This window comes from Nycticebus coucang, chromosome 1, assembly GCF_027406575.1.
Source record: "Nycticebus coucang isolate mNycCou1 chromosome 1, mNycCou1.pri, whole genome shotgun sequence".
NCBI classification, from domain to species: Eukaryota; Metazoa; Chordata; class Mammalia; order Primates; family Lorisidae; genus Nycticebus; species Nycticebus coucang.
Window position 1 is genome coordinate 79,228,866 of NC_069780.1, and position 18,635 is coordinate 79,247,500.

The following is an 18,635-nucleotide window of genomic DNA, read 5'->3' on the forward strand; positions in this document are numbered from 1 at the left end:
AAAGGTAGAGAAAGAAGGAAGACTACCCCACACGTTCTATGAAGCAAACATCACCCTGATCCCCAAACCAGGAAAAGACCCAACAAGAAAAGAAAATTATAGACCAATATCACTAATGAATATAGATGCAAAAATATTCAACAAGATCCTAACAAACAGAATCCAGCAACACATCAAACAAATTATACATCATGACCAAGTTGGTTTTATCCCAGGGTCTCAAGGCTGGTTCAATATACGTAAATCTATAAATGTAATTCAGCACATAAACAAATTAAAAAACAAAGACCATATGATTCAGTCGATGCAGAAAAAGCTTTTGATAATATCCAGCATCCCTGCATGATCAGAACACTCAAGAAAATCGGTCTAGAAGGGACTTTTCTTAAACTGATAGAGGCCATCTACAGCAAACCCACAGCCAATATCATATTGAATGGAGTTAAATTGGAATCATTTCCACTCAGATCAGTAACCAGACAAGGCTGCCCATTGTCTCCATTGCTTTTCAACATTGTAATGGAAGTTTTGGCCACCGCAATTAGGGAAGAAAAGGCGATCAAGGGTATCCATATAGGGTCAGAAGAGATCAAACTTTCGCTCTTCGCAGATGATATGATTGTGTATCTGGAAAACACTAAGGACTCTACTACAAAACTCCTAGAAGTGATCAAGGAATACAGCAGTGTCTCAGGTTACAAAATCAACATCCATAAATCGGTAGCCTTTATATACACCAACAACAGTCAAGTTGAAAAAGCAGTTAAGGACTCTATCCCATTCACAGTAGTGCCAAAGAAGATGAAATATTTGGGAATTTACCTAACAAAAGACGTGAAAGATCTCTATAAAGAGAACTATGAAACTCTAAGAAAAGAAATAGCTGAAAATGTTAACAAATGGAAAAACATAACCATGCTCATGGCTCGGAAGAATCAACATTATTAAAATGTCCATACTACCCAAAGCAATATATAATTTCAACGCACTCCCTATTAAAGCTCCACTGTCATATTTTAAAGATCTTGAAAAAACAATACTTCGTTTTATATGGAATCAGAAAAAAACCTCAAATAGCCAAGACATTACTCAGAAATACAAACAAAACAGGAGGAATCACACTACCAGACCTCAGACTTTACTACAAATCGATAGTGATCAAAACAGCATGGTATTGGCACAAAAACAGAGAAGTAGATATCTGGAACAGAATAGAGAACCAAGAGATGAATCCAGCTACTTACCGTTATTTGATCTTTGACAAGCCAATTAAAAACATTCAGTGGGGAAAAGATTCCCTATTTAACAAATGGTGCTGGGAGAACTGGCTAGCAACCTGCAGAAGACTGAAATTGGACCCACACCTTTCACCATTAACTAAGATAGACTCTCATTGGATTAAAGACTTAAACTTAAGACATGAAACTATAAAAATACTAGAGGAGAGTGTAGGGAAAACCCTTGAAGAAATTGGTCTGGGTGAGTATTTTATGAGAAGGACCCCCCGGGCAATTGAAGCAACTTTAAAAATACACTACTAGGACTTGATCAAACTAAAAAGCTTCTGCACAGCCAAGAACACAGTAAGTAAAGCAAGCAAACAGCCCTCAGAATGGGAGAAGGTATTTGCAGGGTATATCTCTGACAAAGGTTTAATAACCAGAATCCACAGAGAACTCAAATGCATCAGCAAGAAAAAAACAAGGGATCCCATCGCAAGCTGTGCAAGGGATTTGAAGAGAAACTTCTCTGAAAAAGACAGGTGCACGGCCTTCAGACATATGAAAAAATGCTCATCATCTTTAATCATCAGAGAAATGCAAATCAAAACTACTTTGAGATATCATCTAACTCCAGTGAGACTAGCCTATATCACAAAATCTCAAGATCAGAGATGTTGGCGTGGATGTGGAGAAAAGGGAACACTTCTGCACTGCTGGTGGGAATGAAAATTAATACATTCCTTTTGGAAAGATATATGGAGAACACTCAGATCTAAAAATAGATCTGCCATTTAATCCTGTAATTCCTCTGCTGGGCATATACCCAGAAGACCAAAAATCAGAACATAATAAAGATATTTGTACCAGAATGTTTATTGCAGCCCAATTCATAATTGCTAAGTCATGGAAAAAGCCCAAGTGCCCATCGATCCACGAATGGATTAATAAACTGTGGTATATGTACACCATGGAATATTACGCAGCCTTAAAGAAAGATGGAGACTTTACCTCTTTCATGTTTACATGGATGGAGCTGGAACATATTCTTCTTAGTAAAGTATCTCAAGAATGGAAGAAAAAGTACCCAATGTACTCAGCCCTACTATGAAACTAATTTGGGGCTCTCACATGAAAGCTATAACCCAGTTACAACCTAACAATAGGGGGAAGTGGGAAAGGGAGGGGAGGGAGGGGGGTGGTGGGTAGAGGGAGGGGGATTGGTGGGATCATACCTGTGGTGCATCTTACAGGGGTATTTGCGAAACTTGGTAAATGTAGAATGTAAATGTTTTGGCACAGTAACTGAGATAATGCCAGGAAGGCTATGTTAACCATTGTGATGAAAATGTGTCAAATGGTCTATGAAGCGAGTGTATGATGCTCCATGATCATATCAATGTATACAGTTATGATTTAATAATAAAAAAAAATCATAGCTAATAGCAACCTCAAACTCTGGGGCTCAAGCAGTCCCTTTGCCTCAGCCTTCCAAGCAGCTCGGACTACAGGTACCAGCCCCCACACCTGACTAGTTTTAGTAGAGATGGGGTCTCTCTCTTGCTTGGCCCTAAACTCGGGCACTCAAGTAGTCCACCTGTCTCTGCCTCCCAGAGTGCCAGTGACAGGTGTAAGCCACTGTGCAGGGCCCTATGGCTGCTTTTAGGCTACAATAGCAAAATTGAGCAGTGGCAACAGATGGGGAACCCACAGATATGGAAGGACAACTGCATTTTAGAAAACAGCTTGTGGGAGGTTAAACTGAAAGGAAGGAACAGACTATTCAAGCTTTTCTCTGGAGTTCCGGCTTATATATCCAATACACCCGCTTTCTCCGCTTGAGTGTGTTAATATGTTCTAAACAAAATTCTTGGTGTTTCCCCTAGATTGTGCTCCTCTCCCACTCTTTCCCTGGTCTATTAATGGGAATTTCATCTTCTCAGCTATTCAGGCCAAAACTCTTATCCTTGACCTCCCCTTTTTCATATCTCACATCTGTTTATAAGGACTTCCTGTTGGCTTTACCTTCAGAATATATTTGGAATCCAACCACTTCTTATGTCCAAAGTCCCGTCACTCTGCTCTAAGCCACCATCCTTTCTTGCCTAGGTTATTCCAGAAGGCTCCTAATTGTTCTTCTTGCTTCTGCTTATTAATTCAGCAGAGCAGCAAAAGAACAATGTTTTTTAAACATAAGTCAGATTGTTTCCCTCCATTGTTCAAAACTGTCAGGTGGCTTTCGTCTCATGGTTTGATATTTCCTTTATATTTAGTGCTGAATACTATTTATGGATGTACCACAGTTTATCCATTCACCTACTGAAGGACATAGTGTTTTCTTCTAAATTTTGGTAACTATAAATAAACCCACTATAAACATCAGTGTGCAGATTTTTCTATAAGTTTTCAGTTCATTTGGGAACATACCAAATGAATGATTGCTAAATTGAATGGTAAGAGAATGTTTAATTTTGTAATTAACTGCCAAACTGTCTTTCACAGTGGCTGTACCATGTTGTATTCTCAACCAGACATGAGTGAGAGTTCCTGTGGCTTCACATCCTTGTCCTCTTTTTCTCTTAATACAAAACCCAAAATATATCTCCCCTCAACCAAAAAAAAAAAAAAAAACAACATTTTAATATGTATATAATGGTTTAGGATGTTGGACATCTTTTCACTTTTTTTTTTTTGCAGTTTTTGGCCAGGGCTGGGCTTGAACCTGCCACCTCCGGCATATGGGACCTGCACCCTACCCCTTTGAACCACAGGCACCACCTGAACATCTTTTCATATGCTTACTTGCCATCTGTATATTGTCTTTGATGAAATATCTGTTTAGGTCTTTTGCCCATTTTTTTATTTGGGTTATTTGTTTTCTTATTGTTCAGTATTGAGTTCTTTATATATTTTCAGGGGTGTCCAACCTGAGGCTCACAGGCCACATGCAGATTATTTGAGGTTTGTTTTGCTTGTCTGTGTTGTTGGATGTCATGAAAATTATGCACTGACTATTTTTTGGCTCACCATCTTTTTTTTTTTTTTTTGAGACAGAGTTTCACTTTATGGCCCTAGGTAGAGTGCCATGGCATCACATAGCTCACAGCAACCTCCAACCGGGCTTGAGCCCAGGGCTCCAACCTGGGCTTAAGTGATTCTCTTGCCTCAACCTCCCAAGTAGCTGGGACTACAGGTGCCCGCCACAACACCCGGCTATCTTTTTGTTGCAGTTTGGCCGGGGCCGGGTTTGAACCCACCACCCTCGGTATATGGGGCCGGCACCTTACCGACTGAGCCACAGGTGCCGCCTGGCTCACCATCTTTTATTAGTGTCTGTTATTTTATTTTACTTTACTTTACTTTTACTTAACTTTTTACTAATTTTTTGGGACAGAGTCTCACTCTGTTGTCCAAGCTAGAGTGCCATGAGGTCAGCCTAGCTCACAGCAACCTCAAACTCCTGGGTTCAAGCCATTTTCCTGCCTCAGCCTCCCAATTAGCTGGGACTACAGACCCTACCACAATGCCTGGCTAATTTTTCTGTTTTTAAAGTTTTTTTTTTTTTTTTTTTTTTGGTTGCAGTTCAGCCGGGGCCGGGTTTGAACCTGCCGCCCTCGGTATATGGGGCCGGCGCCTTACCAACTGAGCCACGGGCGCCGCCCTAATTTTTCTATTTTTAATAGAGAGCACATATTACTCTTACTCAGACTGCTCTCGAACTCCCGAGCTCAAGAGATCTTCCTGCCTTGGCTTTGCAGAGTGGTAGGATTATGGGCATGAGCCACTGCACTGGGCCATGTTCGTGTTTTTAATGTGGCCCAAGACAGCTCTTCTTCCAGTGTGTGGCAGGAAAAAAAGGGTTGGATACTCTTGACAGTTATTTATCAAATGTGTCCTTTGCAAATATTTTCTCCCAGTCTGTGCCTTGTCTTTCCATTCTCTTGACATTGTCTCTTACAAAGCAGAAAATTTTTATTTAATTTAAAAAAAAATTTTTTTTTTTTTTTTTTTTTTGAGAGAGAGAGAGAGTCTCACTCTATTGCCCTGGGTAGAGTGCTGTGGCATTATCATACTTACAGCAACTTCAAACTCCTGTCCTCAAGAGATCCTCTTGCCTTTTCCAAGTAGCTGTGACTATAGATGCCTGCCATGACACCCAGCTAGTTTTTCTGTTTTTAGTTGAGATAGGTTCTCACTCTTGAACAGGCTGGTCCCAAACTCCTGAGCTCAAGTAATCTACCTGCTTTAGACTCCCAGAGTGCGAGGATTACAAGTGTGAGCTTACTGTGCCTGGCCCAGAGATTTTTAATTTTAATGAAATCTAACTTATCATTTAATTTGTTGTTATCATCTAGAAAGTCATCACCATACCCAACGTCGTCTAGATTTTCTCCTTTTTCTTCTAGGAGCTTTATAGTTTTGTATTTTACAGTTAGGTCTATGATGAGTTCTACTTTGATTTACTTTTTATGAAAGTTGTAAAGTTTGTGTTTAGATTCATTACGTGTAGATGTCCAGGTGTTCCAGCATCATTGTGGAAAGTCAGATCTTTTCTCCATTGTATTACCTTTGCTCTTTGTCAAAGTTGAGTTGACTATGTTATTGTGGAATCTGTTTCTGGACTGCCTGTTATCTTCCATTGATCTAGTTGTCTGTTCTTACACCAATACCACATTGTCTTGATTACTATAGCTTTATAGCAAGTCTATAGTTCTGGTACTATAATAGACATGGAATTATTTTGATAAAACTTGTCAATTAGGGTTTATAGACTTTTAAGCTAGTAATCTGTTCCCAACATTTGGGAAATTTTTACTCTTCTGTTCTCATTTCTCTTTGCAGTATCTCAGTTGAAAAATAGAGCTGCTGTAGCTAAATTAACAACCATGCTTGGCATTCTGTAATAGTTTTCCAGTTTTAAGTGGTGGTCTATCATAATGCTATTTAAGAGCAAAGATAGTGCATCCTGGCAAAAACAAATATGTAATTGTTTTTAATTAAGAAATTTAGATCAAGTACAGTTAAAACAATCAGATGCATTTTTAAATTACATTATTATGTAAGGACTAGGTAGGTTGTAATTATAAAAAATTTAAAAATTATGCCTAGGAAGTGCTATAAACATGAATATATGTGGTCTTTTGAATATTTGCCTTTTGTGATTGGGTGTTAGTTATGGCTTTTTTTTTTCCCTTTTATTTTTCTAGGAGTCTGCCATGGATCAAGAATCTCCCAAGAATTCAGCAGCAGAAATTCCAGTGACTAGTAATGGAGAAGTTGATGACACTCATGAACATAGCTTTAAAAGGGTAAGAACACTTCTTTTTCTTAATGCAAAGAATCACAATAAACTTTTGAATATTAAGTTCAAGTAATAGACAAAATTTAATATAGGAATATTTTCATAAATCGGCTTCAGGCAGTGGTCTAATGTTATTATATAAGGTAGGTTATCTTAGCAATTTGTTGAGATTAAGTTGCAGGCCAGCAAACTATTAGGCTTTGGTATTATTTTCAGTAATTGACCAGAACAAGAGTATGTCCAGTGATTTTGACATACAGCTTTATAACTTTATTAGTGGTATGAAAACTTTAACTATGGATTATCCTTGTAAAAAGTGGCGCTGTCTAATCTCTTTTCTATATGTCTTTTAGTGCATAATTCCTAAATAACTCCTTCTGATTTTGCTAATCACTTGCTATCATAAAGTGGCATACTTGACTCTGTGAGAAATAAAATTTGGGGTCCCTTTAATTTTCATCTACCTTTGAAATTTAATGCATTTTAATGGAAATATTATGGGTTTGAAGATAATCTAGGTTCAAATTGTAGCTATGCCATTTCTAGTGGTATGACCTTGAGCAGGTATTTATTTAATCTCTTCAGGTGTTTGTTTTCTAATCCTTATAATGAAAATCTTATTTACTTTCATGAGGACATTAATATTAAATGAGATAAAAAAATATGTCTAATTTAGTCTTAGAAATGATAGTGGTGGCAGGTAACGCTTCCGTCGTTGAAAGATGTCTGCGGCCGTTCAGAACTCAAGTGTGAGTGCGGGCAAAAAGCTGAAAAAGAATCCAAAGAAGAGGAAATTGGAAGCCAGAGCCAAACTGGAAGACAAGATCAAAGACGCTTCCGACAGCAAAGGAAGCTGTGGATTGGAAAAGGATTGCTTTTCTTCTGATGATGAAGCAAGAGAAGCTGACAATGAGGATGATGTTGAACCCTATAATGAAAATGAAAATACTGCAGAATCCAGTGTTGGGACTAATATGGGCTGGGCAAATGCCATGGCTAAAATCCTTAACAAAAAAATTCCTAAAAGTAAACCCACCATTTTGTTCAAAAACAAAGAGCTGGAAAAGGAAAAAGAAAAGTTAAAACAAGAAAGACTAGAGAAAATAAAACAGCATGATAAGAGGCTGGAGTGGGAAATGATGTGCAGAGTAAAGCCAGATGTTGTCAAAGACAAAGAAACTGAGAGAAATCTTCAGAGAATTGCAACAAGGGGTGTGGTGCAATTATTTAATGCTGCTCAGAAACATCAAAAAAATGTTGATGAAAAGGTTAAAGAAGCTGGAGGCTCTGTTAGGCGGCGTGCTAAGTTGGTATCAGCTGTTTCCAAGAAAGATTTCATCAGTGTTTTGAGAGGAATGGATGGAAGTACAAATGAGACGAGTTCAACTAGGAAGAGCTCAAAAGCCAAACAGACTGAAGGGAAATCAGAAGAGGGCCCAAGTTGGACTATCCTACGTGATGATTTCATGATGGGAGCATCTATGAAAGACTGGGACAAGGAAAGTGATGGGCCAGATGACAGCAGACTAGGATCTGCACGCGACTCTGATATGTAAAGCAATGTAGGAGACATATTTGCAATCACTTGCTATCTCCTACAAAAAATGTTTCATTCTCTTACAGTTGGGAAGTTATAAGGATACCATTTGAAAGAAAGCCTAAAAACTTTTACTAGCTTTGGTAAAGGGAGAATACTGGGCTTCCCCCTTTTCATGTAAATTGTATTAAGATTATTTTCTCGGGGCGGCGCCTGTGGCTCAGTCGGTAGGGCGCCGGCCCCATATACCGAGGGTGGCAGGTACAAACCCGGCCCCGGCCAAACTGCAACCAAAAAATAGCCGGGCGTTGTGGCGGGCGCCTGTAGTCCCAGCTACTTGGGAGGCTGAGGCAAGAGAATCGCTTAAGCCCAGGAGTTGGAGGTTGCTGTGAGCTGTGTGAGGCCATGGCACTCTACCGAGGGCCATAAAGTGAGACTCTGTCTCTACAAAAAAAAAAAAAAAGATTATATTTTCGATTCTTGTATAGTTTTAAGTATTATTCCACAAAACAATTGTAAAAAAATTTTCTGCTTAACCAGCAAGAGATACTTTTTGCCAGGATCATTACATGTTTACAGATTGGTCATGTCTGTTGATGTATTGTTTTAGAATGACCATTACTACAGAAATGCAGTACAATTCATAATTAAAATAAACTTTTTGAAATTAAAAAAAAAAGAAATAGTAGTGGGTATTATTCCTGGAGATATTTACATTAAACATCCCTTTTTATGACATTTGGTGTAAGTGTACAACTTTAATTTTAAAAATAGTTTGCATAGTTTGGAAAAAGTCACCATTGAAGTGTACTTGAATCATTCCGTTAACAAAAGATGATAATTTAGATCAGGATTTCTCAGTCTCAGTACTATTGACATTTTGGGCTAGATATTAATAATTCTTTGTTGGGGAATGTAGACCTGTGTCCTGGGGGATGGTTAGCACATTTCTGGCCTCTCCTACCTGATACCAGTAGCACCCTCTAGTTGCATCAAGCAGAAATATTGCTAAGTGTCTCTAGTGCTGGAGAGAAACTCATCCTTGGTTAAAGACCACTGTTATAGATGCATCAGTTTAATTGGATATTAGAAAATTCTATTGAAGTTTGTTTATTTTTCTGCCTCAACTATCTTTTGAAAGGAACTGACGTGCTTTCAAATTTGAGGCTTATTATTTCAATTGCACGTACTTTAATTTGTTTTCTGAACATCAGTGGACCAGTATAGAGTGACTCAGAAGCAAGAGACTCTTAAATTCTGAACACACAGAAGAAATTTTCACTTCATGTTTTAGCATTTTTAAGACATGACTGCATAATAAGGAAACTTAAGTTATCATCATTAGACTCTACCAAAATCCTTATACAACTTCTTTTAGTTTATACTCATCTTGAATACCCATCTTGATAACTCACAATATCAAGATTTTAGATAATGATTTCTTCTTATTATTTTTGGTATTTATAAACTGATTTGGTAAATATTTATTGAGTATCTGCTATTATTTTTGGTATTCATAAACTGATTTGGTAAATACTTATTATCTGCAAGATACAGCAGTGAACAAAATTCTGCATCAGGGAGCTGATAAGAGAACCTTAAATAAAGAACCTTTATTTAAGAAAAATGCAATATATACAAAGTGTTGCATTCATTGGTGGGGAATTCCTTTGCCACCTAAAGCCTATTATTTTTCTTGTTCTTCTTCCCAGTAAAAAGCATAAGTGGCCAGGGTGGGGGGCTCATGCCTGTAATCCTAGCACTTTGGGAAGTTGAGGTAGAAGAATTGTTTGAGGCCAGGAGTTCCGTACTAGCCTGAGCAAGAACAAGACCCCATCTCTACAAATAGGAAAATCAGCTGGGCACAATAGGGTGTACCTGTAGTCCTAGCTACTCAGGAGGTTGAGATTAAGGGGGCTTGCTTGAACCCACCTGGGAGTTTGAGCTTGTGGTGAACTATGATGATACCACTGTACTCTAGCCCAGGTGACAGAATGAGACCCTGTTTCAAAAAAAACCCAAAACACCAAAGATACAAATGTTAAGTGAACCACCACCCAGAATATTTCCAGGACCTCAGAAAGCTCTCACACCCTCTCCCAGACAATACATCTCCCCTCATCCCAGAGTAACCATTATTAACTTAACTTCGTCTTCCTGGATTGCTTTTGACTGTTCCTGAACTACATATCAGTGGGATGATAATAAACAGGAAGTTACTTTTAACTTTAAGTCTATTTTTCTATTTTAATATAAATATAATTTTTTAAAGAAAATAAGTTAAATGATAGCTTAATATTGGAATGTATTCATTTGTAAAATTGGATCATACCAAAGTTTTCTGAGGTACTTACATACAGGTCCTTTTTTTTTTAACCTGTTTGTCGTTTAAAAATCTTACGGGGGGATTTATTTAACACATACTGCATATTATTATCAACTGGTAGCTTATTAAGTTGTCATACCTTAGTTGGCCAGCTGGTGTCACTGTGGCACAGGCAATGAAGTAGTCAATTTTTTGGTTTTGTTCATTGCAGGTGTTTGATTTTTCATTTGACTTCTTAGTCTGTCCTAAGAGAAGCCATAGTTAAGCTCATACTCAGTATTCACATTTTTGTAAACCTAGAAGTTTCCTTGCCAGCAGTTCAGTCATTATCTTATATGTTAATGTTTCTAGGTTTGTTACTCTTTTTATTAAGATGGGGCAATGGCTAGATGTGGAGAGGATAATAATAGTATTAGCCCAGCTTTTTTACAACAAAAATATTTCTACTTCTGAATAAAAAATAATTTTTTAAAGATTAGTAACATTTAATCTCTAAAAAATTCAAATTACTCTTTGAGTTGTAAACTGCATAATATTTATAATGGATGCTATTATAGTGATGGGCAAAATGTTAGGTTAGAAATTTATAACATGGTTCGGAGCCTGTAGTGCTGTGGTTATGGCGTCAGCCACATACACCAAGGCTGGTGGATTCGAACCCAGCCTGGGCCAGCTAGACAACAATGACAACGGCAACAAAAAACAGCTGGGCATTGTGGCAGGCACCTATAGTCCCAGCTACTTGAGGAGGCTGAGGCAAGAGAATCGCTTAAGCCCAAGAGTTTGAGGTTGCTCTGAGCTGTAAAACCATGGCACCTACCAAGGTGACATAGTGAGACTGTGTCTCAAAAAAAAAAAAAGAAAGAAATTTGTAACACATACCAGAGGAAGCAAATATTAGCTCCACATGGTTGAAAGTCTTGTAAACTAATTAATAGTTAGCAAATTTAGAAACATTATCTTCTTAAATGTAGCTGAAATGGAACTTTTCCTGTGGAAGGCCCACGATAAAAATCTATAATTTAGGGTTTTTCTGTTTATGAACCTTCTCTTTAAAAAAAAAAAAAGTACATATACACAAAACTTGCAAATTATGTGTTCAAAGTTAGTGAGTTTAGACCCCCTTAAGTCCTGCAAATGGGTTCTTAGAATTTCTGAATCTAAAGAACTTTCAGTCTATAAATTTTGAATTAGTTCATTGTGAGTACCTCAGAGATCTCTGAGTCTGCCTATTTTAGAGTAGATGAAAGGGCCCTTGAGGTTGTGATAGAATTACCCAGTATTAAATTGCTGTACCGAGCTTATGTGATTTGATAGAAGTACCGTGAGGGCAAGAACTCTGTGATTCATTACCTTGTTTCTAGAGCTTGCCAACAGTGCCTGGCACATAAGAGATATATAGGCTTTTGATAAATTTTTGGCGAGTGAATGTTCATTCATGTTTCTAGGCTTCTGTGGAAAAACAGAGAAGAGATATTGTAATCTTACATTTGGTACATCTTGTTTCCAGTTTTCCTGCATGTGTTGTTCTGAGTTTGTGTGTTTGTTGTTATTGTTGTTTTAATTTTAAAGGTTTTGTTGAACTAAGTTGTTTCTTCATTCTCCCATACTTAGCATTCTGAAATAACATACTCTGCCAGTCAAGAGAAGATTTGGAAAGGAAATAGACTAGAGTAATAGAATGTCTGTCGTTGCTCACCTCCCTACGTTGTCCACCTCCTTAAACTGACCTAATTTTCATAGACCAGACATGTACCACATGTATGTATCAGTACAGTAGGCCTAGTTCCTTAAGTCGACCAACTCTGTATGTTAACCAGCTTGTTACAGTCCCTTGGGTGTTTAACTTATGGAGGTTTATGAAACTGTATATGAAATTGTCATAAGACACTTTTAGACATACTTCTACTCTCTAACCCCAACACTCACCAAACTAATGCAATAAATTATTCGTCTGCTTTTTATTTATTATTCATTAATGTCATTCATTTATCATTTCTTTATCTGCTTTTCCCAAGAGATTGGAATCATCCTTAGGTCAGAGTGTGTACACAGCACAGTTTATAGTTCACAGTAGTTGCTCAATAAAAGAATAAATTATAATAACTTAAAATTTGACATTTTTTCTACTTCAGCCATCCTATCCTAGAGTTTGAATAGCACATGATGACACTTTGTCTCCATACCATGTGTTAATACAATATAATGTTTCCACATTACTCACATCTAAATAATTTTGTAGCTCAGTCAATGACAACATTGATTTGATAGGGCCTTTTTCAGAAGGCCAGTTTTTACCAAATGTTTATCTTGGACTCTTTTAGAAGATATGGCAAATGTTTTTTAAGGATTCTTTAACCCATGCAAATCTAGATTCATAGACTATACTCTTACTACTATTACCACAAATTAAAATTTTAAGTATATGGGTTTATTGTATACACTTACGTAAAGTCTGGATTGAGATTCAAATATTCATAATGAAGGCTTAAGCCTTATCTATGTTAATTATAATCTATAGACTGTTTCCTTAATTTGTAAATAAAATCAATCATGAATAAGTTTTTTTGATCTCTAGGAGGAATTCTTTTGAATTTAGAGACATATAGGTATTTTCACAGTGATAGTTTCTGAATGAATTTAGTATTTCTTTGATGCAGGTTAGTATGTGATTTCTTACTAAACTTGTGATCTGTTTACAATCTAGACTTAAGGGGTGGGAATGGTTGAGTCCAAGAGGGTACGCAAGTGAACCACCAAAAGGTTGTGGTACTATAAATTCTTGTTAAATGTTTGTTGAATGATTGAATGAGATAGGGAGACTGGGATAAAGTGTGTGTACATATGTATGTTTGTCTATGTGTATGTGTAAGGAGAGAATAAAATGAGAGAAATAGTTAAATCAGGAGATTTACTCTTTTGATCAGGCGGAATAACAGATATAGGAGGAGACTGTGATCATAAAGTGAGTTACTAGACTTACTTAAAGTGAGATTCCAGAAGTGTTGCCTCCTGAGTGATGACAAGGTTGCCTGAGTGGAATGGGGTATAAATGATGAAGGACATTAGGGATGAAGAAGTTAATCAAATCTGAGACTAAGGCATAAGTTGAGTCACACTCTTTTCTTTTCTCTTTTTTTTTTTTAGTCAAAGTGGTAAGTGAGCCCTTCATGGAGAAAGTATGCATTATATCTGTTAGGTAGAAATTTACCCATCCCCTCCTCCCCATCTCCTAACCTACTTAATTTCCTTTGAGTTTTACTTCCACATGTGCACTTATGTCTTGAAAAACAGTTCCAGTTTAGTATTGAGTACATGTGGTGTTTGTTTTTCCACTCTTGCAGTACTTCACTTAGAAGATGTTCTCCATTTCCATCCAGGTTACTGCAAAAGATACTAGATCACCGTATTTTTATGGCTGGGTAGTACTCCCTGGTAGACATATACCACATTTTATTAATCCACTCCTGTATTGATGGGCACTAGGGATGTTTCCCTGTCTTTGCAGTTGTGAATTGTGCTACTATAAACATTTGAGTACAAGTGTCTTTTTTATAATGTCTTTTTACCCTTTGGGTAAAATACCCAGTAGTGGGATGCTGGATCAAATGGTAGGTCTACTTTTAGTTCTTTGAGGTATCTCTGTACGGCTTCCACAGAGATACATGTGTATAAGACTTAGTAGGAAATGTTTTAAGTCTTATGTATCCCTTATCTGCCCTCACACTTTTTGCTGCTTTGTCCAACTAAAAATTTCCAAACCTGATTCAAATTACTATACCAGTTTTAGACATTTCTGCGAGTATACTGAGGAAAAGAAAATCCTATACCAGGGGTCCTCAAATTGCAGTCCGCGGGCCACATGAGGCGGTGTGATTGTATTTGTTGCCGTTTTGTTTTTTTACTTCAAAATAAGATATGTGCAGTGCGCATAGGAATTTGTTCATAGTTTTTTTTTTTTTTTTAAACTATAGTCTGGCCCTCCAATGGTCTGAGGAATAGTGCACTGGCCCCCTGTTTAAGAAGTTTGAGGACACCTGCAAACCTTTATATTTTGTTATTACTATACCCCATCATTTTGCATCAACATAGGTAGCCTCATTGCAATACATTTTATTTTGATGTTAGTGTTTTCCAATTTATAGTTTAAAACATAGCAACATACTATATATTGTTAACAGACTATATTTTTTAGCTTTAAATTTTTTTTTTTTTTTTTTTTTTGTGGTTTTTGGCCGGGGCTCGGTTTGAACCCTGCACCTCCGGCATATGGGACCGGCGCCCTACTCCTTGAGCTACAGGCACCGCCCAGCTTTAAATATTTTTACATATTTTATTTTTCAAATTCTTATAATTTTGCAAGCTAGCAGTAAAATATTGCCCTCAATAGTAGACTGTATTGTTGATGATCTATGAAAACTTTCAGCTTAGACAGACTATATATCAGCTTGGAAGGAATTGCTGATAGAACATGTAATCATTCCCTGAAAATGTGCCCAGTGACATGCAAAAGGTCAGAAACACCCAGGATAATGGTGAGAGTTAGGGGTAGAACTCAAGCCCTAGATGTGCTAAAGCCCTCAGTAAATATTTGGGATTGACTGGAAAGCAGGCAGATGATAGTCCTGAGGTGGCAGGAAGACAGTGAGGTAGAGTGGCACACAGGAACGGGGGCGAAGGGGGGTCAGTGTTACACAAGGATGGGAAAGCAGTTCTGTACAACAGGTTCCTCAAAATAGACCAAAGCCTCACTTGCATCAGAATCACCATTCCTGGGCTCCACACTTCAACTTAAGGAGAATCACAGAGAACAGTGGAAAGGAATCTGCATTTTTAACAGGTTCTTCTGGTGATTCTAACTGAAACTAAAATTTGAGAACTGGTTGTTTAGAAGTACCTGTGGAGAGCTGAGGAAATGCTCACTCTGCCTTCTAGCAGTAGAGTGCTGGAGGACGATCAGCTTTGACTCAAGTAATTTATAGAGAGGCAGAGAGGCCTCTGTGGGGAGGTTAATGGTGTTGCAGAGCTGGGGATGTGGAGGCCTGTTCAGAATAGCTTTGCTTCTGGCAGATATTCCTTAAAGACTGGTTAAAACAACAAAGAGGAAATTACCAAAGTCACCAAACATTAACATAAGTTTCCAATTTGTTTCTTTAAAAATTGTATAGATGCTGGCTCAGCACCAGTGGCTCAAGCGGCTAAGGCACCAGCCACATACACGTGAGCTGGCGGGTTCAAATCCAGCCCGAGCCTGCCAAACAGCAATGACGGCTACAACCAAAAAATAGCCGGGCATTGTGGCGGGCACCTGTAGTCCCAGCTGCTTGGGAGGTGGAGGCAGGAGAATTGCTTGAGTCCAGGAGTTGGAGGTTGCTATGAGCTGTGGTGTCACGGCACTCTACCCAGGGCAATAGCTTCAGACTCTGTCTCAAAAAAAAAATTGTATAGATGCTTTGGAAGGTTTTGTCTGTTTTACAGGATGAGATGTTTAAATTGAGAAAATTTCTTAATAAATGAAGTAATAGGCACTCTGCTAAGATGTTAGGAGTGTAAAGGGGGAACAAGATTGATAAACTCCCTGATCTTAGAGGATGGTCTTGGGAATGTGGAGAGAAAATACAGACAAATTAATTTTACTAGTATGTGAAAAGCAATATACTAGTCAAGTGTAGCATGATCTGAGAACTGGTAGGAGGAGTATGGAAAGATTACCTGAGGAATTGTTATCCAGGCTGAGATCTGAAGACTGGGGTAGCCCAATGAAGAAAGGTGAAGAATATTCCCCATCAGAGGTAACTGTAAAGACCAGAAGGAGGAATGAGACCACGGAGTTGGAGTGGAGAATGTGGGGGTGAATGTATGAGAAATGAGGCTAGAGGCTGGGCGCCCGTAGTTCAGTGGTCAGAGTGCCTGCCCCATGCATTGTGGCTGGCATGTTCAAACCCAGCCTGGGCCTGCTTAAAAAAAAAAAAAAAAATAGAAAGGAGGCTAGAGAAATACTTAGGGACTAGATCCTTGTTGAGGACCTTAGACTTTTTTTTTTTTGAGGACCTTAGACTTTACCCAAAATGTAGTGGAGACCCACTTAGTAGTGAAACAAAAAATAGGAGTGTCTTAATCAGATTTGCATTTTAGAAAGTTGTCTCTGGCTACAGTTTGAAGAATCAATTGCAGAGTTGATAGGACTAGAGAAAAGGGAAACAAGTTAGATCTCCAGGGGAAGAAGAAAAGTAAGACTTAAGACTTTTTCAGGTAGAGAAACTAAAATCAATAAAGAAGACCATCATATTCTTAAAGATGTACTTAAAAGGGAAACTGGGATAAAAGTAGGGTAAGAAAAGTAGGGGAGAAGAGAGTTTGTGTAATTTATGAAATATTGGAGAGGTTGTGTAATGTCTAGAATTCTCCAAATATTTATAATTATCAAAATAAGCCCTCTTAACCCTAATTTAAAGAGTTCTACTTCTATATAGTCCAGTGTTGTGCATCTTATTAAGGACGTGTATTTTAAAGCAAATTTGCTGAACATTTTGTGTTCTTTATGTGTTGGTTTTGCATTAACTTTAGTTCTTCAAAAGTAGATAACTACGCTAAATTTTAAGTTCTAAATTTATGTTTTCAAGGTCATTTTTATCCTAATCTGTTAAAATATGCAAATAGAGGCAAATTATTTTGATTTAAAATCAGCTCCTTTTCACAGCTTTACCAACATTATTACTACAAATATTACTTTGAATCTTTGAAAAGTGCTTAAAATATACATGAAACTTTAGAGCTTTTGCTAATGAACATTATATTTTATTTTAGCTTATTTTATATATATGTATTTTTTTACTGGAAATGTAAACATAACAACAAAGAAAAGGTTATATTTATTTTATTTTGAGACAGAGTCTCACTTTGTCACCCTTGGTAGAGGGCTGTGATGTCATAGATAGCAACCTCCAACTCTTAGGCTCAAACGATCCTCTTGCCTCAGTTTTCCATTTTTAGCAGAGACCGCATCTCACTTTTGCTGAGCCTAGTCGCGAACTCATGAGCTCAGGTGATTCCCCCACCTTGGCCTCCCAAGTGTGCTAGGATTACAGGTGTGAGCTACTGCACCCGGCCTGAAAATATATTTTTGAAAGTACTAAATTTACACTCCAGCATTATCCTAGTAGCTTGCATAGAATGTTAACTAAGGTTTATTCTGTTTTATTGTCCAGTTGTTAAACTCAGCCTTGCACTGTGTTAAACTTTGACTTGAACGTCAGCAACATAAAAATGCAAATTAAGGATTTTATATTGGTTACAGATGGACTCATTGTCTCTGAAACATAGGAATAAGTTCAGTAGCAGATACTTTAGAAATTGCTAAACTAGGCACAGCCTTACATGAGACACTTAAAATTTTTGAGAGTTACGTAAAGAAAGTACACTTTAAATTTGTGTGAACTATGACACAATATTATATTACTTAGAGAATGAGTATTTTATAAAAACAGTCAAGAAGCTTATAAAATCCTGAGTGTTTGGGGCACCTGTAGCTCTTTGGGTAGGGCGCCAGCCACATACACGGAGGCTGGTGGGTTCGAACCCAGCCTGGGCCAGCTGGGATATCATTGACAACAATAACTGCAACAAAAAACAGCCGGGTGTTGTGGTGGGCGCCTGTAGTCCCAGCTACTTGGGGAGGCTGAGGTAAGAGAATCGCTTAAGCCCAAAAGTTTGGGGTTGCTGTGAGCTGTGACATCACAGCACTCTACCCAAGGCGATAGCTTGAGAATGTCTCAAAAAAAAAAAAAATCCTGAGTGATACCTCATAAGTCATCCATTCCTCTCACATAGCCCAAATCATTTTGTGTTGAACTTAGCTGCCAGACCATAATCAAAATGATAATACTCTTCAGAATCAGAATTGACCTAGAAGCTCCTCTATTGGTTAGGTGCCTTCTGTCAGTTGCAGCTAGGCATAGGAAGGCCTTAGTGCTTCTCGGATTATACAGCTGTTTTACATTAAGGATGACAGGAGGAATATTTTCTGGAAGAACTTTTTGTTGAATAAAGGAACTCTAGAAGACCCTTGGAAGGGTTTTGTGTGAGGTATGCTATCCTCAACACTAAAGTTGTCTCTGCTAAAGGCCATACATGACAAGATGGAAGGTATCCCCATAAATGCTTGAAAATTTAGGTAATTAGAAATACCTGGCTGGGTGCCTATAGCTCAATGGTTAGAGCACTGGCCTCTGTGCACCAGGGGTGGCAGGT

General features: G+C 37.9%; 2 protein-coding genes across 5 annotated transcripts in view; both read left to right on the forward strand.

The window, feature by feature from the left end:
* Positions 1 to 18,635, forward strand: part of ARFIP1 (ADP ribosylation factor interacting protein 1) — a 120,741-nt gene that overhangs the window by 45,746 nt on the left and 56,360 nt on the right. For all 4 annotated transcript variants that reach the window (XM_053583027.1, XM_053583053.1, XM_053583036.1 and 1 more), the window contains one exon: positions 6,428 to 6,529. In XM_053583027.1, coding sequence (XP_053439002.1) covers positions 6,437 to 6,529 — 93 coding nt within the window. In that variant the 5' untranslated portion in view covers positions 6,428 to 6,436. The remainder of the gene's footprint in view (positions 1 to 6,427; positions 6,530 to 18,635) is intronic.
* Positions 7,245 to 8,202, forward strand: LOC128580755 (RRP15-like protein). The gene has a single exon (XM_053583067.1). The coding sequence runs from the start codon at positions 7,245 to 7,247 to the stop codon at positions 8,076 to 8,078; it is 834 nt and encodes a 277-aa protein (XP_053439042.1). The 3' UTR covers positions 8,079 to 8,202.